The 23,702-nt window shown below is 42.4% G+C and overlaps 1 protein-coding gene and 1 long non-coding RNA gene across 6 annotated transcripts in view; one reads left to right on the forward strand and one right to left on the reverse strand.

Moving 5' to 3' along the window:
* Window positions 1–23,702, forward strand: part of CFAP61 (cilia and flagella associated protein 61) — a 296,197-nt gene that overhangs the window by 190,822 nt on the left and 81,673 nt on the right. For all 5 annotated transcript variants that reach the window (XM_059134156.1, XM_059134153.1, XM_059134154.1 and 2 more), the window contains 2 exons: window positions 11,432–11,606; window positions 23,112–23,404. In XM_059134156.1, coding sequence (XP_058990139.1) covers window positions 11,432–11,606; window positions 23,112–23,404 — 468 coding nt within the window. The remainder of the gene's footprint in view (window positions 1–11,431; window positions 11,607–23,111; window positions 23,405–23,702) is intronic.
* LOC131808179 (uncharacterized) lies at window positions 13,608–23,236 on the reverse strand. The gene is made up of 3 exons (XR_009344708.1): window positions 23,150–23,236; window positions 18,214–18,348; window positions 13,608–14,000 (listed from the first exon to the last, which is right to left on the reverse strand). It is a non-coding gene; the product is annotated as an uncharacterized LOC131808179 (long non-coding RNA).

Here is a 23,702-nt window from a genome sequence, read left to right on the forward strand (position 1 = left end):
ACCCATGCCTAGGTCCCAGCCCCCAGAGGCTCTGTTTTAATTATTCAGGGGTGGAGCTCAGTGATCAGTATTTAAAAACAATAACAACAATAACAACAAACAAAAACAAAAACAAAAAACAAACAAAAACAACAACAACAACAACAACAAAAACCTCCCAGATGATTCTAAGCTAAGGCTAAGAACCAGGACTTGAATTTTCTTGACCTAGAATCTCTCCTCTGTACCTTAGAGTGGCACTTCTCATACTGTAATACACCCACACAGCCCCATTTTGTTAAAAGGCAGATTCTGAGCAGGAGCCGGGGAGTGGCTGATATCCTGCTGTTATCAGGCCAGGTGAAGCCAGCCCTGCTCCTGAGTGGGCCACGCCTCTGAGTATGGCTCCGCCTCTGAGTGATTGCTTTTCTTTCCCCTCCTCCTCCTCCTTCCAGGACTACCACCACCACTACTGCTGCTGCTAAAGAAATCCAGTTTTCACAGTGTAGGAAAGGTTTTTTGTTTTGGTTTTTTTTTTCTGGTTAAAGGATAAACACAAACTGGAGGACAACCTTATTCTGATAGTTAAGTATTCCTCTTTGTAAACATTAAACCAGAGGAAAACACCATACACCCCGTAAGCTTGTCCCCCCCCATCCCCCACCCCCACCCCACTGAGTTCCAGCTGCTGCCTGGGACTGTGGACTTTGGAAAATGTGAGTGGAAGACCCGGCCAGCTGTCCAGAGACTCGGGCATCTGCCCATGTGTGTCCAGCTGCCCCTGCAGCTTTAGTCTGTGGCACGTTAAGCTCTTGCCCTTTTTACAACGGGAAAAATGAAATGAAGAAGTGATAAAGGGAGTTCCAATTTAATTTTTCCAGAAGGACATAAAAATTAAAGGTACATAGAGTGATACAAAAAAGGCTGCTGAATTCACTGGGGAGGGCTTCGAGTTCTGATTTATTTTCCTATTTCCTTCTCTTCAACTCTCTCATGGTTTTGTCCCAGTTTTGTGACTTGGGGAAAAAAAATTAACGATGAAAATAAAGCTTAAATCCAAAGCAAGAAAACAACCTGTTATAAAATATCATTACAAACTTTAACTCTAATTAGAACTTTAAATGACATGAGTCATTCTAAAATATTACATAGTATTTTTGATATCCAAATACAATACATATCATTTAATTTTTTAATCTGAAAATCCATGCACAAAGTAAAAGATTAAATTGGGCTATGGGACTGCATGTGAGGTGGGCTGGTCTCTGCCTTCCAAGCCCTCCCTCTAGGGGCAACCACTTGGAGGCATTTCTATTGTTGGTTCCTCAGTGGTTACCCCTCAGAACTCCAAATGATGTGTTTATGGAAGTTTTATCCTTGATCTTTCAACTCCTGACAATATCTATGGCCTTTCCATTTTGGAAGATGAAGATCTACCTCCTATTCAGTACCCTCTAACTCCCCTCCCCACCCTGCCTATTGATTAGGTTGTTTTTTTGGTGGGCTCATGCCTGTGCTCATGCACAAAACTCAGGGATAGCTTACAACCGAGGTCCTGGGCTGCCCTCCATGGCATGTGGAGAGTCATAGAGAGACAGAGAGATGCCTCCCCATGCCTGGTTTTGGGTCTTCTCAACAAGAGGAAAAGTAAAAAATGTGTTAACTCACAAGGCCTCTTAAAGGGGTGATGCTCCCTAGAAGCCAGCAGGTGGGGCAAGAACACCCCACCAGGCAAGAGAGCGAATTGGGATGCTCCTTCTATTGAGGTGATGTGGGTCAGCAATAGGACATGATCTCCACAGAAGCTAATTCCGTCTTTGGTGGGATAAATAAGAGCAGGACATTGAGAACGGTGCAGCCGCAGCTGAGAGCTTGCAACAAAGAGCCAAAAAGAGAGTTGTGTACACCACTTTGTCTCTTCCCATGTAAGACCTGAGAGGCACTCCCCAATGTCTAGAACAGCACTTACCATGAAAAGAGCTCCCTGGGTCTGGGATGATTAAAGGGGGAAAATAACATCCCAAGAGATGGGGTCTACATTTCCTCCCCTTGAATCTGGGCAGGCTTGTGACTGTCTCAACGGATAAGAGTACAAAGGAAGTGATGTGGTGTGACTTCTGAGGTTGGGTCAAAGGGCCGCGCAAGGTCTCCTTATTTGTGACAGCAGTGGCTCCTGGAGCCCTGAGAGGTCACGGAAGAAGTCCAGCTGCCTACCCTGTGATGGCCATGTTGGACATGCCATGCGTGGGTTCTCCCGCTGACAGTTCTAGCTGAGTCCAGCCTTCCAGCTATCACTGACAAAGCAACAGACCATGTGCATGAAGCCATCTTTGACCCCCCCACCAGCTGAATATTACCAAGTGACTTCTGTTGTTAACAGATAGAATAAAGGAATTGCCCAGCCAAACCCTACCCACATCTCTGGACCACAAAATCATGGAAAGTAATAAAATAGTGGTTTTAAGCCACTCTTTCGGTTTGAGTTTGTTGTGTAGCAAGAGACACCTGGAACCAAAGGGTACCATGGAATGAAGGAAAGAGAACCACGTTTGGAAAAAATCAGAGAAAGAACACACGCTTGACAAATTCCAAAATGTGTGATTCACACACATATATGCACACACACACACACTACAGGAACCATTCATTTCCTCTGAAATGGGAGCTGAAGCCATCTGAAGATCAGAAGTTGAGCTGACAAGGCCGTGAAATTCTTAGATGAAAAGGAAGATGGGTAAGAAAGGATTGAAATTAAATCCCTGTCAAGAGACAGGACTGCTGCTGTCTAGTGTGGAGGCTGAAGACAAAGCATAAAGTTCCCCTGGAGGGCTGAGTCAGAGGGCAAAGGGCAAAGGATACCTTTGGCATAAGAAACGAGAAGGTGTCTCTTGTAGATCATTGTTTTACCCAAAGAAGACACCCTCACAAATAGAATAAAGATAGTAAAGATATGCTAGAAGAAAATTTTCCTTACTTAAACACCATATCCAGGCATATATTCCGGGTAAAATCAAAGACAAAATTTCTCAGCCAGTTATATTTTGGTGTTATATTCTGATGGAATGCTGGTTCTGTGGGAATGGTAGGGGGGAAATGAACAAATTTCAGGAGAAAAATAACAGATTACCAACCCTCCCCCACAAATAGAACAAAAAAGAAGATAGGCACCCAAAACTTACCTTTCCAGGAGGAAATGGCACAAGAACATGAACTTAGCCTCATAGAATTTTGAAGAAACTGTAGTGATTCAATAACTATATGCCCACCTAAGTCTCTCCTATTTGAACACAGTAAAAATCTCTTATTCTGTGTATAATCATTCTCAAAAGAATGATCTTCCTCATTCTTTCACGTGTACTCCCAATAAGCAAGGCAGAAAGGAAAATATAGGACTTCACAATTGTTTAAAAAGATAAGTGACAAGGGGTGCCTGGGTGGCTCAGTGGGTTAGGGCCTCTGCCTTCGGCTCTGGTCAAGATCTCGGGGTCCTGAGATGGAGCCCTGTGTCGGGCTCTCTGCTCGGCGGGGAGCCTGCTTCCCTTCCTCTCTCTCTCTCTGCCTGCCTCTCTGCCTACTTGTGATCTGTGTCAGATAGATAAGATCATATATATATATATGTGTGTGTGTGTGTGTGTGTGTGTGTGTGTGTGTGTGTATTTAAAAAATATATATATATATGACAAGAACCAAACAATTAAAAAGTCTGTAAGTCTGCTGGTAAGTCTGAGACTAAATGCAAAATTAGTAATAACAAATCTTAATCTAAATCTAATCCAGACCAAGTTGTTTGAAAATAGGGAGAGAAGTGGCCAGGGACAAGTAAGAATTGCCTTAGAGGAAACCCAAAGGTAATATTTGGGTCTTGACTCTTACATATAGGAGGAATAAGATCAAATGAATGCTTTTGAATAGCGTGAGTATATTCCCCTTCCAAACCTCGAAGGAGATAAGACAGGAGAAAACACACAGGGAGGAAAACAAAGAAACAGCCACAGTACTTTCAACAAGTATAAACCAGAATGGCATTAGGAAAAAACAATTGCAATGGTGAATGCTGTGGTTTTATACTTTGCTGTTACAACAGCAAGCCTCTGTGTCTGTACCAAATTCAAAGTACAAGACAAATACCAAAAAGAAATGACACCCAAAGTTTCAAAATGAAGTGATAGTTAAGATAGGTAAGAGCCAAAAAAAAAAAGATAGGTAAGAGTCATCTGAGTTAGTATTAGTAAATTAGTATCCAACAAAGCAAAATTAACTGGAGAAAGAAAAGCACTAATGTTGACAAAGGGTATAGTTTGTGACAACAATATAGATGTGATGAGCTCATTACAAGTTGAACATGATCGTGCCAAAGAATATGTCACAAAAACAGAGGTGCCTGGAGTATGTGCTCTTGCAGTCACATTGAAGATGGGAAAAGTCAAGCTAACGTACATCTGGAGACTCTGGTGTTTAGCCACGGGGGTGAAGATTCAGGATGGCTGTCCTCAAATACTTGAAGGATGTGTACAATATAGAAAACAGCTCAGACTTGTGTGTCATGGACCTGGGAAGACAATGGAAGACAGACCACCAGAAGCAATGAGAATACAGTGCTTATTCATCCTACGAAACACCTTCCTATGGGTCAGGGTCTTGGGCACCTGGGTGGCTCAGTCGGTTAAGCGACTGCCTTCAGCTCAGGTCATGATCTCAGGGTTCTGGCATCAAGTCCCTCATCAGGGTCCCAGCTCAGCAGAGAGCCTGCTTCTCCCTCTCTCTCTCTGCCACTCCCCTCACTGTGCACTCTCCCTCTCTCTCTCAAAAGAATAAAATCTTTAAAAAAGAAAAAAAAGAAATCAGGGTCTCCTCCATGGGGGAATGTCCTGCCCAAGAGACAGCGAGTGAGGCATGCCAGGACCCTCAAAAGGTCATAGGAACACCCAAGAGACGTTGAGGGACGCCACACATGTTAGTTGATGCAGTTCTCTGCATCAATTGAGTAAATTGAGTAAATCTCAAAAGGTAAGATTCATCCCCATTTTATGAATGAGGGAGCCAAAGGGCAGTGATGCGGAAGTGATTTGTCTAAGGTCAGAGGACATCAAGTGACAGACTGGGATTTAAAGGCAGGCTCCAGACTGTGAGTTCTTTGCCATTGCCCCCGTCTCTCCTCTCTCCTACTTTCTCTGTCTCTTTCCTTTCCCTTCCCCGCCCTCCCCTCTCTCACAGATGTTATCCAGGAATTACATTTGGTGGTTTTTAAAAGTCTTCACAACACAAAAATTCTGGAACATCTTTCTCCCTTCCCTCCCTCCCTCCTTTCCTTCCTGCCTTCCTTCCTTTCTTCCTCTCATTAAAAATACCTGGACAGGGGCGCCTGGGTGGCTCAGTGGGTTAAAGCCTCTGCCTTCGGCTCAGGTCATGGTCTCAGGGTCCTGGGATCGACCTCTCTGCTCAGCGGGGAGCCTGCTTCCTCCTCTCTCTCTCTCTGTCTGCCTCTCTGACTACTTGTGATCTGTCTGTCAAATAAGTAAATAAAAGTCTTTTTTTTTTTTTTAAATATCTGGACAAAAGCAGCCTAGGTCTGGGAAGGTGGCTCCTTGATGTCATCAGAAACTCAGGCCCTTCTGTCTTTTCTCTTCCATCTTCATGTGGCTTCCATACTCAGCATCTTGAGGAGGCTGCTGTGGCTCCAGCCATCCATTAATAAGAAGCAGGAAGGACAAAGGACTAGAGCAAAATGACTTTTCCCATTGCCCCATACAAGGATTCCTGCTTATGAATCTCCTGACCACCTCTTAGGTCACTAGTTAGGAAATATAGTTTTTCGACTGGGTGTATTTAACAGGAATCTGTTACTAAGAAAAAAAAAAAAAAAGAGGGGGGTTCCTGGATGGCTCAGTCAGTTAAGCATCTGCCTTCGGCTCAGGTCATGATCTCAGGGTCCTGGGATCCAGCCCCACATCAGGGTCTCTGCTCAACGGGGAACCTGCTTCCCCATCTCTCTCTCTACCTGTCTCTCTGCCTGCTTGTGATCTCCCTGTCAAAATAATAAATAAAATCTTTAAAAACAAACAAACAAAAAGAGACAGAATATTGAGGAGGCCACCAGCAGTCACTGACATAATAAGTTATTCACTTGCTAAGGGAAATGGCGTGGTCAAGGGTTTCCCATCAGTCAGGGATGCTGGGATGTTCAATTTCCAGTCATCTGATGGAATGGTCGAGAATTCATCCACTACTCACCAATCACTAGTGGCAATTTAGTTAATGGCAGAATGCTCTCTAGTTTGGATGGTGAAATACACTCATGCTCTCCTATTAAACCTTATTCTCCCCCTTACTTTGAGGATATAATGTGATTTTTCTTTCATAGACCTTTTTATCACTTTTTGAATTCTGCTCAGTTCTGTGCGGACAAATTAATTGGCCTTGGGATTTACAATCCTAGCTTCAGTTTTGCCGAGTGTGTGAAAATCCCGTTGTATAAATATGAAAAATACTTTCATTAATTTTCCTTTAATTTCTCTAATTCTTTAATTTAGAATTGTGTAAAAACAATCCCACACATTCCAGTGCACACAAGAACTATACAGGTTATCAGAATGCAATGACATTTTAGGATCACAGTAGGTAAGCTGATTTTCATTTTAGACTTTATTCTTTGCCCCTCCCCTTCCTTGTTTTTGTTTTTATCTAAACACTTGTTATTTGGAATAATAACTCATTGAACATTTTATAAATTGAATAGCTCTCAATTTGTTCTTTAGCCCTGCCATTTTCTGCCAAGGACTTTACCTAATTAATTAAAGCATGCCCTACTAAATGGGTATAATAACATTTTCTTTTATACTCCAGTGCTCATTGGAGTTCTGGTGAGGTTTTGAACCTCCAAAGCACAGCATTCAGTATTTAAAGTCATTCACCACTGATGGGAGTGGTGGGAGTGATGAGGGGACAGAGATGGTGGTAGCCATTGTGTAAAGATGGAGTTTGCCAAGGAAATGACAATTACCTGATGATCACAGGGTCCTCACACCCCTTCCTCTCAGGTGCCAGGACATTCCATACACCAAGCTTGGGAGATGAGGTATTTGAAACCCCACCTATCTCCTTGGATTCTGTTCCCTCACTGACTATCTCAGATGTGTTTGGTCACTTTGAAGACCTGGAAAACCCCTCCCCCTCTCAGGATGGCAGCTTCTCAGCCCAGTATGGGGTCTAGACATTGGATATGCCTGTAGCCATGACCCATGGCTTGATGGAGCAAGGTTGGAGGCTCCTGACTGGGGGCTTGACCATGGACTTGGACCACTCTTTAGGAGCTCAGTAGAAGTGCAGCCCACCTGTTACAATAGATGTATCAATGACAGACGTGCCTCTGGTGCGATGGGGCATAGCCAGTTGACCACCATTTATCAGTTGAACCAAGTTCTCAACTCAGTTTGAGCTTAGGTGGCATTCTGCCACCTGCCAAGTCACCCACAAATTGTCTTTCAGCCACCACTTCACTTACTAGTTCACTTTACGAGGTTGGTGTTGAGGATTTCCAGAGGCAACCAGCCAGAAGACAGTTGTGAAATCAGGAAAAAAGCAGAAGGCCCCAAAGATGAGAAAAAAGAAAGATCCTAATGAACCTCAGAAGCCAGATTCAGCATCTGCTTTAGTCTTCCATGATACCCAGGCTGCCATCAAGGGACAGAATCCCAGTGCCACTTTTGGGGAGGTTTCAAAAATTGTGGCCGCCATGTGGGATAGTCTTAGTGAGGAGCAAAATCAGGTGTGTAAGAGAAAAACCAAAGCTGCCAAGAAAGAGCATCTGAAGGTTCTGACTGCACATAAAGACACTCAAGAGTGTCAGGCTACTGTGGGAACAGGAGAATTGGACCCATTGCTGCTGTCACAGACTCCTCCACCTCTTGTGGCTACTGTTGACCCAACGTCTCCAGCACCAGCCTCAACAGAGCCCCTTGCCCTGTCCCCTCCCATTGTTAACTCCACTCTTTCCTCCTATGTGGCAAACCAAGCATCTTCTGGGGCTGGGGCTTAGCTCCATGTCACCATGTTGGTTATTACCAAACAGCTGTTGCCCTCTTCTATGACTATATCTCAAGGAGGGATGGTTTCCATTATCCCAACCACAGTGGTGACCTCCCAGGGGATCCATCCAGGTCAAACCAGTGCAGCCACTCTCCAGCCCAGTCAACAAGGCCAAATTATCACTTGCTCAGTATTGCAGCAGCAGCAGCAGCTTCCACACTGACAACACCCCCTGCTCTCCATGGCAACACATACCTCAGCCCCTTACTTAGCAGCAAGTGACCATCCCCAGTAGGCTCCCCCACCTCAGGCCATGCCACAAACTCCACCTCAGAAAGTTCGAATCGATTTATGGCAACAGCCACCTCCTCTGCAGATCAAGGTTGTGTCTCCTGAGAATACAGACACCCTCAGTCCCACCAGCTGTGGAAAGTAGTCCTGAGTGGCCTGTGAACAACAGCCCTGAGGTCCATACTGTGGAGGAAACCTCTCTGAGACAGTCTGTGAGATGAGCACAGATGTGGTTCCTGATGTTGAGTCTCCTTCTCAGACGGATGTTGAATTGCTGAGTGGGTCTCCTGTGACGCTGTCACCCCAGCCTCGATGTGTGTGTCTGGTCATGAGAAGCCTCTCATTGTGAGGAAGGACTGGGACAGTGAGTACTGCATTAATGAATGTGTGATGAAGAGCTGTAGGGATGTCTTTGTGGTCTGGGTGGCTTCCAGAAATTCCAACACAAGTGTCTGTGAAGGCGTCCTTCCTGTTCTCCCAGCCAGGGAAGACTTAGCTGCTGGGAACATGTCTCAGAGCCTCTTTTTAAAACACAAGCTGGGCTTCTGGTAGTGCCTGATTTCCACCCATCATGGTTCTTCATGCTTCTTTCCTTTTCTGTCTCTTCAGCAGGGGCCATACTGTGGAGCAAGGCCATTGAGTTTGCTGTAATCTGGAATTGTTTTTTACTTTGAAGGACAAGCAGATATACCAGTGATAGTAACAGAGGGAAGTATGAAGGCAGTATGAACAAGCTGAACATAGGGGTGGTGCTATTAGGGTTTTTTTTGAGGAAAGTCAGGATAATTGTCATAGGACATGCCGAAACAATTATTAAAATGATGGTAGATACTCAAAAAAATCAAGTCAAATCATTTACCTGAGCATTATGTGGACTGCTTTATAATACCTGTGAATATAAAAATACCAAAATTTAGTGTGATTTTGCTAAACAAATAATATTGCTAATAAGAAAATTTTACCTCCACAATTATTGTTGTGGTAAATGACCACTAATTCCCAATTGTTATATTTACTACATATAATTTTACTGCAGGCTCTTTATAGAGAAAGGACATCTAGGTTTTAAAATTGATTATTTTTTAAGCTATTTCATCAGCTTGAAAATGAATTAAGTGCATCACATTAATCTACAGGGCTTACCATTTATTTTGAGGAAGGACATAACCAAAAAGTTTCCTAGATGTACTCTGAGACTTAGTGAAGCCCCATTTCTTCAAGCACAGCCGGCATTCCCATCTACCCCATATAAAATGTATTTTCTGCACTGGTCAAGGGAATAAGAATCTCCTCTGCACCCACAGTAGTCTCTACTGCAAGTGAACTTTTTGCCCATCATCGCTGTAAACTGATCCCTGCCTCACAGCTGATGGGCCTCACACCATGATTTCACAAGGCAGCCGGTGTAAGCCTTCTAACAGAGACCTTACATGGCCTTTATGTCTTGCTTGTGGTGCTGGCCTCATTATCTTCCACTTAATCTTTCCTGGTCACCAAATAAAAAATCAGAGGGATTAGGTACTAGCCCACTGGGAATACTCATGCTACTGTGCTATTTTACTTGGCTGTCATGGTAGCATTTGTTTGAATCTAATTTGAGCCAAAATAATGAAAAACTTGAGTCCACATTTAAAAAAAGAAAAGTACCTGGTATTTCCAGATCTGGCCACACTGAACCCATACTCTACCCTGGCACCAACTGTACAGAGCTGAGTTGTGACCAGACTCTGGCCAGGGCATGGAGCCTTCGAGTTTGCCACAGTATCCTTGACACTGAAGACAAGTGTTAGCCTTTATTATGTTTTTACTGTTGCTTTCCCTTACTAGAGGAAAGTGTCTGCTTCCACTCATGTCTGTGTCAAAAGGGAGAGAACAGAAGTTATGCTGGGAGGGTTGTGTGTGGAAACAGAAACAGGAGAGGGAGGTAGGGAAGAAGGAAGAAAGACAGAGGGAGAGGGAGAATATTTCTCTGACAAAGTGAAGAATATTTCTATAGTTTCTGTAAGTAAATAATAGTCTACTTCCCTCCTTTTCTTTTCTGACTCACCCCTCTGTGCAGTTGGATTTCAGCCCCTAGTATATTGCTTTTGTGCAGATTAGTTTTTACCAAAAATGGCTATGTCAAATCCGATTCCATGTGCCCTTCCATGGCCTTGCCGCTCCTGCATGAAGATGGAGTCTAGGTTCCCTCTCCCTGATCTTGGCCAGGCTTTGATGATGATCTCCATGAATAGAACAGGGTAGAAGAGATACTCCTAGATTTCCAAGACTAGGTTGGAAAAGAACATGGAGGGGCGCCTGGGTGGCTCAGTGGGTTAAGCCGCTGCCTTCGGCTCAGGTCATGATCTCAGGGTCCTGGGATCAAGTCCCGCATCGGGCTCTCTGCTCAGCAGGGAGTCTGCTTCGTCCTCTCTCTCTGCCTGCCTCTCTGCCTACTTGTGATCTCTCTCTGTCAAATAAATAAATAAAATCTTTAAAAAAAAAGAAAAGAAAAGAACATGGAGCTCTCTGTACTTGTTCCCTCAGGACTCTTGCCCTCAGAACCTAGGCGCCATGTTTTGAGGAAGCCCAAGACACATGGAGAGGCCACATGTGCTGCTCTGGTCAATCCCCCCAAGATCCCAGTCCATGGTCAGCATCAATTGTTGGACATATAAGGACAACTTGCTGTCATTTTTGAATACCTGGCATGTTTTTTAGAGGGGGGGGGAAGGAGTGAGATGGTTTATCTCCAGATGAATCCAACCCCCAGCCATCAAGTCACCTACAACCTACAAGTCTTCCCAGCTGAGGTCTCTGACACCTTCCAGCTTGCCCTTATCTGAATTGCTGACCTACAGAATGTGTGAGCCTCATAAATGGTCGTTTTTTGCACCACTGAATTTTAGAATAATTCATTATGTGGCATTAGATAACCAGAGTGATGCCTTTTAAGAGTTGTCTCTGAGTGGTCATTTCACCTGATTTTTGTGTTTTATTTTTCAATTAAAACCTGATTGTATCTAATGACTGAAAAAGGCATATCTATATCAGACATTGCTATGTTTATTTTATTAAATTCACAAATGTATTTCTTGCTGTGTCCATGCTTCCCTTACTACCATCAAAATAAGCATGTCTCTGTAACATACCTTAGGTCCCGTGCCCTACAGGGGCTGATATTAGTCAACACGTGACAAACAGAGAGATTCCAAACAGCGGGAAGCAGAGATACACTGATAAAGTTCCTCGCAATCATTTCACTCTCAACGATGAAGAAGATTGCTATAAGGCCCTGAGTTGGATAAGGAACAACTCCATCATCACAGAAGGTAAGGATGTTGGTTAACTGTTCCTCTTTGCAGAATCGCTTTTTATTTTTATAATGAGTCTCATTCTTCATCTAGTTCCAGTATATAATTAGTGCCTAATTAATTCCAACCAAATCATTCATCTGTCATGCTTTGTTTTCCAGATTAATTTACAACTTGTTGTCATTTTTGGATACCCAGCATGTTTGCTGGGGGAAAGAAAAAGGCTCGAGATAGTTTAATTATCTATAATTATTTTATTACACAAAATGAATAACCGAAGAGCAAAGCATGGCTAAAATCATTAACTAATTAAAGAATAATTTAATAAGCAAACATGTTTAGCAATTATATGGAAAATATGTCTCCTTTTGTGAAGAGAAAAGAAAAAGAAAAAAAGAAAGGTCTGCGTTGGAAGGGCTCTTTTCTTCCCTTCCTGATCCATTGTTCTCTTTCTTGGTGGTGTGTGCACAGTCCTTCCCACAAACACACGTTTTCGAGTTGCATGCCACTTTTTGAATCAAAACGAGAAAGTAAACCATTTCAACAAATGCCTCTGCCACTCAAAAGTGTTTTCTCAAGCATCTTCCTCTCTGTTGCTTGGATTAAATTGAAATTGGTTGACTAGCAAGATGACCAGAATGGGGCCTGGCTACCTCTCTGTCCTTAATTGAAACCTGGGAGTCAAGTTTTTGAAGATGACCAAGTGCAGCCGCTTTGTTAGCCTACAGCTCGGGGAGCTTTGGCAACTCAGTTAGCTTCTACGCTGCCCAGGCTGGGGTTCCGTGTGGTCTGGGGAGGTGAAAAACACTAAGAGCCTGTCATCTGGGGATCCATATGTAAATTAAGTATATTTATCTCTTTAATGTACTTATTTAAGTACTATTTTAATTATGTTATTAATATAATTAACATTAAAGTTAAATACATATTCTTCTGACTTTGTGTGGAAGACTAGGGATTATTTGACTTTTTGTTAAGTTACTACATTTAGTCCATTAGAAATAAAAAAAGAGGTATCACGCGACCATCAATGCACTGTTAGATTCAATTTGCTAATGTTTTATAGGCTATTTGATCTAAATTTGTAAGTGAGATTGGCTTATGATTTTCTCTTATAAGCTTTACATGTCTAGTTTGGGGAATTAAGGGTACTCTAGTCTCACCAAGGGTTTTTTGGAAGCTTTCTGTATTTTTCTAGGGTCTGAAATATGGAAATAGGGTCTAAACGTTGGACAGAAATAACTCATAAAACCAAGTGTGTCTGGAACCTGTGGGTAGAGGTGGGATATGTAGATATATACCAGACTCAGATTTAAAACTTGTCAAAGTATGTTTCCTGTTTCCCTCCGAACTTGGATTATTTTCAGTTTTGCATATGTATGTGTTTAAAACTGTTTCAGTATTTTAGTCATCTTTTAATCACTGCCCTGCAACCTAAATAGACTTAAATAATTCTTAATTTGGAGACCAGCAAACTTTTACAGTAAAGGTTCAGGTAGCAAATATATTGGACTTTGCAGGTCATATGGTCTGTGTCCTATCCACTGAGTTCTGCCATTGCAGCAAGAAAGACAATACATAAATAAATGGGCAAAGCTGTGTTTCAATAAAACTTTATTTACAAAAATAGTTGATGAAGACATAGTTTGCAGAACCTGCTTTTATGCATAGGATTTGTAACAAATCATTACCATTTCATCACGTGTAGGTCTCCAATTGTAACTTAAACTCCCAGAAAGCACAAAAGTCCATGCATGGTTCAGTACAAAATACACAGTGTGTTTTAGGACTATCACCAATCCTAGCATAATGCAGTGTTTTAACTTCGAACAATTGCCTATTTTTGATGTTAGGAAGAAGGAGCATTTTGACCCAAAAAAAAAGGAGGGGGTAGGAGTCTTTGAAAGTGACAGTACAGGTTATTGAGGTTGAATGTTTATGGCAGAGAATTTAGAAATCCCAGAGCAACAAACACTGTGCCCTCTTTCAGTTTCCTTTTTTTTTTTCCCCCATGATTTTGGTTGTCAGATGGGGGAAGAGCATCTGTGATATTCTGATGACTTGACTACTTCTCAGAGGTGGTGTCACTCTGCTGTCCGCTTAAAGGAAAATAAATGCTTTTGGAAGATTTAAGAATGTCTCCCATCTGCCACTGCACAAAACCCCTTTGCGGGCCTGCTTTTGGCCACTGAACAGCCAAGATAAGAGTGTGTAGAAATGAGCTTCTTGTCTTAAATATAAGCTATTTCCCCCAGGTCTAGTGCTAATGACATTCCCATTCCCAGGGCATCTCTCAAGGAGGTGCTCTTAACTCTCAGAAGCTGGGCCCCAGAGCTCTGGGAGAAATCAGGGAAACTCAGCCTTGCCAGATTCTTTCAATTCTGTGTGGTGCTCCTTTTCAAATGACTTCTCCTGTAAGAAAAGTTAGAAAGTAAACTGTTAACCTCTTGCCTAAAGGAAGCTCTTTCTCTTCATAGCTTTTCCACAATTAGAGTCCTATTCAGACTTGAATTGAATTAGTCCCATTCCAGATCATATCTTCCTCATATGGGTTGCTGTGTGGATTAAATGAAATAAATAAGATATTTCATGCTCAACTCAGAGTGTCATACAGAGTATAAGTGTAATAATATAGGCTGCATATATATATATATCAAATATCTATATGTATATATATCAATATATATATCAATAATATAGGCTGCCATTGGCGTTACTACTCCTATGTGTGATGGGGTTGTTGCTATGCCCCAAAGATCCCTCAGGGCTTAATCTCAGCCCATGGTGATGGCACGGTCTAGGACACAGTATACACAAAAAATGGGGATCCGTGTTCACCAGGGGCCTGTCCAGTTGTAGAGAGGCATGGTGTCCATCATAAGAGTCCTGGAAACTGAAGTTTAGAGAAAGAGGATTGAGCTCAGCCTTAAAGAAGAGCAGGATAAGTAAACAGAGAGAGTGTGAATTGTATTGGGCAGACCCTTGGAGAGCAGCTGGTGGAAGACTTCAGGGCCCAACCACGCCCAATTTTAACTGGTTACTTTTTATTACATTTTTATTATTTTATTTATTTATTTATTTATCAGAGAGAGAGAGTGAGAGAGAGTGCATGAGCAAGCACAAGCAGGGGGAGAACAGACAGAGGGAGATACAGGCTCTGTGCTGAGCAGGGATCCAGATGCAGGACTCGATGCCAGAACCCTGGGATCATGATCTGAGCTGAAGGCAGACGCTTAACCAGCTGAGCTTCCCCGGTGTCCTTTAACTGGTTACTTTTTAGGGGCTGGGGAACTAGTGAAGAGGAATAATCAGTGCACAAAACAACACCTTAGGAAGGTGAACCTCCCGTCCTTGGCACCCCATCTAAGTAGGGAGAAAGAGATCCAGAAGGAACAGGTTGGGGAAGACCATGTAGCCATGCAGGCAGGTGTGGTGGTCATGCAGGCAGGTGTGGGCTGCTGTGGACACTTCTAGCTTCTACTCCAGTCGGTTACGGAATGATGGTGTTTGAAGCTAGAAACTGGAAGCCTGGCCCTTCATGAAAGCTGAGCAGGGCTGCGTGTCTGTACCATTGCTGTCGCTCTGCCTGCCAGCCCTGGCTTCCTCTTCCTGGCACCATAACACCACCAGGAAGAATATGGACATCTTGCATGATAGGTAGCTTTTGCTCTAGCAGTGCTCAATAGTTCATGGCAGGGCTGGCGGGAGAGAGCTGAGGACAGAGTCCTTCCTACAGAAGTCTGAGAAAAAAATCTCCTGTGTCTCTGTGGCTATGACTGGGTCACAAGTCCATCAGGGAATCACACATTGAATCCTGGGACACCCCCGACCTGACTTGGCTGAAGTACCAGGACTTGAGGGGAGGGGCTTGTTTGTTGGGGATGGTAATGGGATTGTTCTAGAAGGACCGGTGGATGCTGGGTAGCAGAAGCCATGAATGGTGAGTTGGAGGAAGTCAACTCTGGAATGTCTGCCCATTAAAACTATAGATATGGTCCCAAAACATCACTACTGTCCACCTGCCCCCCTGCCCCGACCCCCATTCACTATTTTTTGCTGCCTGCCTCTGCTTCCAAAGGAGAAATGGTGGTTTTGTGATGGAATTCGCCAGTCTGAAGGAAATCGTTTTCTGGGCTCCAGAGTTGGCTAGGCTTATAGATATAAATTATCCTAAACTATTAGAACTGCTCCGCTGTCCTGGAAAATAGCTCACATCACAGGCTCAAATGCTGCTTTCAACTGCAAACAAAACGGGGAGGTTTCCAATGGGGGTTTCAGATGGAACCCGGCAACCTAATGCATTACAACAGTTTATGGCATTAATTGAAACTAATTGAAATTCATCTGCTATTACCTCTGTACTTTCCATGAAAATGAAAAGTAAGATGAAAGTAAAGTAAAAAATTAATAAATAAATAAAACAGCCTTAATGGCCTGAAATGGATCAATTATTTTCATCGTTAGCTAAATACAGTTTACTGCCTTATTAAAAGCATGTTAGGAAAAGCATAACATTAAAATTCCAGTGCATGAATCACTGAGCAAAGCCTTTGTTATGTTATATCTAATACAGTCTTCCCTTTTTATTTGGCAGAGCAAAATGAGACAGGTCAGGCTTGGGTCATGGAAATCTTATGCTTCGACTTATGAAAAATAAAAAGAACATTCTCTGGTCTATTTGTGGACATGATATTTTTAAAGTGGATGTTTATTTCATAATTTACTAATATTCTATGATATCTATTTTAAATTCTTTCATTATCTAGTTATTTGCCTAAGTTAATTATACAGATTAAATGCCAATTAGAGTTTGTTTATTTGTTTGTTTGTTTGTTTTTTTAGAAGTGTGTTACACATGTAACAGAGTGGTATGAGCACTCCGAAACCAGACTCAGCAGGTCTGACTTCTGCTGAACCATCTACTTGCTGTGTGACCTAGAGCTAGATCCTTAACCTCTCTGTCCTCAGTTTTCTGAAGAACATAGTAAAACATATCTTTTGGGACTATTCTGAGGATGAATGAGGTCATACATAATCATTCTATGTCTCCTTTGAAGTGGAAAAGGGAAATATTCTTCGTTAAATACAATGGACTATGTAAATACACATAGACATAATTAAAAATACATAAATTGTAAATGTAACATACTGTTTTTGTTTTCTCTAGCCTTAAACATATAATAACTAGGAAAAAAATGCTTATCAGTATCGGCGTGCATAAACCCTGATTTGACTTCTACAGACCATATACATACACTGAGGTGTGACTTCATGCCCAGTCTACTAAATCGGGAAATCTCTTCCTTTTCTTCATTTCACAACATGATTTTCTTCCTGAAGAATCCTTCATCTTTAGGGGTGCCTGGGTGGCTCAGTGGGTTAAAGCCTCTGCCTTCGGCTCAGGTCATGATCCCAGGGTCCTGGGATCGAATCCCGCATCGGGTTCTCTGATCAGCAGGGAGCCTGCTTCCCTTCCTCTCTCTCTCCGCCTGCCTCTCTGCCTACTTGTGATTTCTGTCTGTCAAATAAATAAATAAAATCTTTAAGAATCCTTCATCTTTACAGTATAGGTAGTTAAAATTAAAGCACTTTAATTCAAAAGGATGAAATAACTTTTTTAGCATCTACTGAAAAAAATGTTAAAAAGGTTGTTCCATTATTCTTAGGGCAAATCGTGTCTAATAAAACCATATTTTATTTTTTGAGTTTAACAGGGAGATCACCTTAAGCATTTCATTTCTATAAAGCCATATTACTTTAAAAAAAAAAAGATTTGTATTTATTTATTTGATGGAGAGAGAGTAGGAGAACACAGGCAGGGGGAGTGGTGGAGGGAGAGGGAGAGAGAGCCCCCCTACTGCAATATGGGGCTGGATCCCAGGACCCTTGGATCTTGCCCTGAGATGAAGGCTCATGCTTAACTGAGTGAGCTAGCCAGGTGCCCTGCCATGTTACTTTTAAATATTGGTAAATTTGGGGGGCACCTGGGTGTCTCAGTTGGTTAAGTGTCCAACTCTTGATTTTGGCTTAGGTCATGACTTCAGGGTCATGAGATCGAGCCCCAGCACTGAGCTCCACATTAGGTTCAGAACTCAGCAGGGAGTCTGCTTGAGATTCTCTCTCTCCCTCTGAAGCCCCACACCCATGCTCTCTCTCACTCTCTCTCAAATAAATAAATCTTTTAAATAAATAAATATTAGGAAATTATCTAACTTCTGAAACTAGTATTTATCTCCTCCAGGAATTAGGATGATGAAACTGGCCTCATTTCCCCTCTGATTAAGATAAATTGAAGAACCTCCAAAATCTAGGTGCATTATGGTAGTTGAAATGTTAAAAGATCATTGCCTTACTTTGGTGATCACAATCGAAGTTGCGAGTGTATTCATTTATAACTTCAAAGAGCATGTATCAAAAAGCAAGAAGATCACCTTTCCATTTCTGCCAGCATTTTAAGTGACAAGTCTTAGTGCTTTTTTGATCTGGGGTGAAGAGTTAATGGCTTGCAGAGGGTGATTTGAGACCTCACTTTCCTTCTCCCCAGCTGGGCTGTCAATACCAAAACCCCCACTCTCCTCTTGGCAGCCCCCTTGTTCGTTTCACCAGGAAGGTGGCTGCAGGTTACCTGCAAGGGAATGACTGCGTGCTCCTCTTGCCAGCCTTTACTTCTGGAGCTTTCATAGGGTCCTCTTTGTGCTATGCCCTCCTTGTGCTGTTTCCTGTTTCAGATCTGTAACCTTAGTAATGCATCATTGATTCCCTAAAAGAAACAACAAAAATTGGACTTCCATGAAAACGGCATGGCTGTCGTCTATGAGCCTTTATTGAAAATTCACCCAGACTGTTCTAATCGTCCCATCCCACTTGCCATTTCAGAGCAGGGCAGCCCACTGTGCTACCTCTGTCACCTATCAGATCAAGTGCAAAAACGGGTTATTTCATATCCTTAGATTAACTGAGCTGTGGGGAAGACAGTGGCCAGATTTTTTTTAGCATAAAACTGATAGGCAGGGGAAATCCCCAGCTTTCCCACTCTATTTGCATCCCTTATGCATAGAAAAGTCAGAAGAATATATATGATATCCCAGTTATGTGAAGGAGGTCCCTGCGATGTGTTACCTCCTTTTAACCATTTGCAAAGGCTACAGGAGTTATAAAACACTAAGTGGTAGAAATTCATCATTAAAGTAAATCTCTGGCTAACTGAAGTTACCTAACATTAAAAGGCATCTCATACATGTATGTATATCATCGGTCCCACATAACCTGGGGCTTCCTCACCCCTCTGTCCAGTTATCAGGATGTTTGGCACTCATGGAACCCCATTCACCCCATTTCATATATTCTGGGTGGGAAAAAGCTGTCAGACCCAGCGTCTCCCACAGGAAAGGCCCTTTTCTCTGCTACTATCCATGGCTCAGTTCACCCATCCTCTCCCCTCCCCTGGCAACCACTGTGTTTCACCTACTTTAAAACTCTTTCTTCTTGCATACCCAAAGATCAAAGGAATTCTGTATCTCCAAGGCTTTCTCTGTTCTTCTGTCTCTCTGCCCCCTCTTTTTTCTCTCTCCATTTCCTTTTTCCACATTTTGCCTCTTTGATTCGGCTAAAACTTGATCCAACCGTCACAACATGTTATACAAGGGTTAGCTTTCCCATAAAACATTTTTATTTCCTTGGGTTTAAGAGTGTACCAATATGGCAGAAGTGTTATTTTATATTGTTGTGTTGCAGGCACACACAATTTTGGTTATGTTTAAGATTATGTAGGATTTGGGGAGTCTTACTCGAAACCTAATAACCAGATCTAACATTGTGAAGGGAAACCTATCTCTGTCTTACAAATCTCAGGTATACAACTTATCCTGTGGTTGGATGAAGTAGTGCCAACTTTATAGGTGAATACCGAGTAGAAATATATATAATGGGAAAATCTGGCCACAGGAAGGTTGGTCTTCAAAAAATATTTTAGAGGGCACAAAAGTAAGACCCAATTAACTTATGATCAACAGTATGATAAACCTCAAACATTCTTCCATGTGCCTAGTCAGGAAACGGTTTGTTATACCCATCGTAGGTGACATACTATTCAAGGCTCCAGGGGTAACATGGAAGGCAGGGCCAACTTGAGGTCACCTCACAGGTAGTCTTAGGCATGTAGACTGTGGTGAGGACAAGGAAGGAAAGGGAGAGGCTACCATGGGCCCCCTGAGGCCTCCCCCGGGTGGAGGCTGGACATCTGCCTAGATCAAGGCACAACCACAAGCTGTGGTAAGATCTTGACACGGGAGCTTCAAAAGCACTAGTTCTATCCCAACCATGCTAGAAAATTACTTCTATAAATATATTTAATCATATTTTTACACCTAGGTTGATATTTGTCCTGAAATAAATCAATAATCAACATCTTTTTCTACTAGGTTTATTCTGAGAGAGTCCCCAAAACATAAGACTTTTGCTTATCCTATGAATTTTGTCCATGCTTCTATTTTTGCTGTTAGCTTGTCAAAAAATTACTTTCCAGGCATTTGAGTGAAGCCAATGTTATTGGTAACAGCTCTAAATATTATTTTTGTGTGTGTGAGTACAGGTGACACACAATGTTACATTAATTTAAGGTGTACATTTATAGGTCACAACTCTATAGCTTAGGCTGCTGTTACTGATGAAGATGAAAGTAATAATGGATTGTGTACCAAATTGCCTGGCCTGGAGGCACAAGATAAATGCAAATGGACTCTAAAAATTCTTTACCGAGTAAAAGTGAAAAAGATGTAGAAAGAACTCACAACTGCACAAATATCATGGAAAGAATAATCCCCCCTGAGAGTGCAAACATTTAAATATTTTATTGTTCTAAGTAATCTCTATACCCACAATGTGGGGCTCGAACCCACAACCCTGAGAACAAGAGTCGCATGCTCTACCGACTGAGCCAGCCAAGCACCCCTGCAGAGTGCAAACATTTAAAGGGCAAGAGATGGAAGTGGCAGAGCTGACTTCGTCCCATTGGGTCTTGTTTTATTTGTGAAGGGATGGGATTTGACCAGTGACAGGTTCTTATTTATGTTGTACAAGATTATATTAAAAGAGATTTTACTCTAATATGGGAAATGAGAGAAATATATGTAACCCATCTTATAAAAGATGTTTGGATGAAAACTTTAAGATGGCATCACATAAGCATCTATCCAATGGCCAAGATGACTGTGAGAGTTTGGACTACTGTTCAGCAAATAGCCACACCCTCTGCCCTCCTACCTCAGGCAGAGTGTGCTTCTCACTCCTTTGGCCATGTGCTTGGTCTTCTGACTTCCTTTGCTTGGTGGAATGTTAGTGCACCTTCTACTGCACAGAGAGGCTTGAAAAGTGAGCAGTTGCTCTTGCTGTCCTGTCCCCCTGCCTTTCTCCATAAATAGAATGGGCCTTAGGTATCTCTTGGTCCAAGGAGAATGAAACATGGTGCAGGCCCAATCCAATCACAGTGTGGAGTCTGATGAGTCGTCATCAGCCCGTGTGCCCATGTGCGAGCTGACCTACAACAGTAGGCCGGAGTCTTGGGGCGGTTTGTGATGCAGCATTATTGCAACTATTAGGATGACCAAAGTCTCCAAGGGAGGGGTGGATTTTGTTTCAAACTGAAGCCGTTACACCTTCTTTCAAGATAGGCAAATAAATTCTGAAGTTAGAATATCTATCGATACATTTAAAATTTTAAATTATTTAAAATATTAAACATCTAATTTAAATATGAGAGATGTTATAAATTATGCTACCTTTCGAGGTGAAAAACAATGTCCTCTTCAGCTGCCTGCAATCTGGGGGCAACCCCTGCGAGATCGTCCAGGGCAACATCGCGTTTGCCCTGGTTTCCATAAGCCTCTCATCATAAAGCCCATCTCACAGTATGGTTACTTGAAACTAACATGAAAGAGACTGGAAAAATCTTCAATTCTGAATTGTGTGGGGGCCTAAATGCTTAAATTTGTTTCCCTGAAAATGAATGTTGTTTTGACATGCATATTTTAAAAGGGCAGAAGACCTCAAGCCTTTGATAGTTTCAGGTTCAAGTTTCAGCTTCCCTGGCAGGCTGATTCTTTGTTGTGCCAGACAGCTATGATGCATGTTTCACAGCAGGTGGAAGCCTCAGTAATTTAAGCAAAATGTTGACTCTTTCAGCCAAGGAAAATGCAGCCCACCAAGGAATGCTGCATTAGAGCCTCTGAATAGAGAGGGACTCATAGCCACAAAATTAGAGCCTCCTAGTGAAGGCAGGAAGAAAGGACCCCCACACACCCCCACACCCCACACCCCACCCCCGCTTTGGAGCCTTCTTGCCATTCCATATTTGAGCAACAGGAAGTATGGGAGAACTTTCTAGATGCTGTTACCCTCAAAGAAGCTATCTGAAAGTTATTCCAGTTCCTTTTTTTCCCTAAGCAAATGAGACAAGCAAGCCATTACACCTTTCAGTTTTAGATGGAAATAGATTTTTGCATCATTTATTCAACCAAATCGAATAAATACACTTACCATTTATTTTGCCTTGTAGAATTTCTCTTAATACCATTTCATAAACAAGAGGGAAAAAAAGAGATTTTCAATGAATCTATCATTTTGTTGTAAAATTGTTACAAGTTGCCTGATTAGTGAGTCTACAGCGATTCCCTTGTAAAAAGGTAAAAATGCCAATTCAGTGTCAAAAATAGCATGTAATTGGCATGTAATACATTTCTTTCATTTGGTAGTTTGATCTTAAAACTGATGAAATTAGTAGAATAACATTTGTAATTATTTCTGTAATATTTTTCAGAAAAGATCTAACTAGTTTAGACTATTACCAACTAAATGCTCTTACACAAGCGAAATCTTTCAAGATTGTGTTGTGATTTCATTCTTACCGACTGAAAGAATACCTGCCGTCCCTTTTGCCAGGTCTTGACTCCTTAAATCTCAAAAATCAGAATCTGAATCCTCATTAAATTATCTACTGAAAAGCAGAATGTTCTAGTCTTTAGATCTTAAAAAAGGGAAAGATTTCCATGAAATCAACCCAATTCAACACTCAAATATTAAAATACCTGTGCCATCATGTCTAGGACTATGTGTGTGGGGTTTTTTTTTCTAAACATATCCTTTTCATCATTTACACAGAACTTGCAAATACTGCAAACTTCAGTAATTTTTTTCCTTAATAAGTGTAGCAACTAGGGAACAAAGACCAGATAAAAGGTTTTCTTCCAGATGGCTTCATTTAGCATAATTTCAACTTTCAAATTACAGGACCATAGATGAATGTCCTACTTCTGTGTTAAAAGTACTTGACTACTTTGTGGGATGTTTTGTGCCAATTCTTTACTAAATTATCTTGGTCACCGTTGCTAGGTTACACCGCTAGCTTCCCGCAGCTGAAAAGAGGAGAAGGTTATAGGGAACAATTCGGCATCATTACCATTTGACTATGAAGGTTGTTGTTTTTGTTGTTGTTTCAACCGTATATCTTAGCATTTCCCCCTTCTCTAGGGAATGTCATTGTCTATGGGAATACAATTGACACTTACACGACAGTGGAGACGCTCTTAAACATCGGTGTGAGGGGCTCCTATATCCACCTGGTGCAGCCCCCGTCCACTTCCACCATCACCTGCTTCAACAACTACTCCGTGGAGAGCGCGGTGCAGGACGCGCTCAGAGCCTCGGGGGTGACCATTTACTGCGACGCGCTCCTGGCTCAGTGGAACGACGGCCGGTACCCGGACCCCATTCACAGCGCCTGCTTCACCACGCCCACCAAGCCTTTCAGACTCCCGTGCTCTGTAAGTAGGTCTCCGTGGACTTCACCCGCCACCCGCGGGGAGCCGGCACCTGTCCCGGATGTGGGGTCTGAGAGATGGCCCGCGGGGGATTTACAGCCACAGGTTTTGGCTTTTCTTTTCTCACGGTTCAGATGATCTCTTGCTGAGCGACAAGCCACCCCAAACTTAGCGCCATAAAATACCAGTCGTTTACTATGATTATCTCTCCGTGCTGGGGTTGGAGGGGGCCCAGCTGGGCAGTTCTCACCTGAGGTCTCTAATGTGGCTGAAGTCAGATTGTGGGTGGAGCCTGGAGTCC

The sequence above is a fragment of the Mustela lutreola genome, chromosome 9 (genome assembly GCF_030435805.1).
Source record: "Mustela lutreola isolate mMusLut2 chromosome 9, mMusLut2.pri, whole genome shotgun sequence".
Classification (NCBI taxonomy): Eukaryota; Metazoa; Chordata; class Mammalia; order Carnivora; family Mustelidae; genus Mustela; species Mustela lutreola.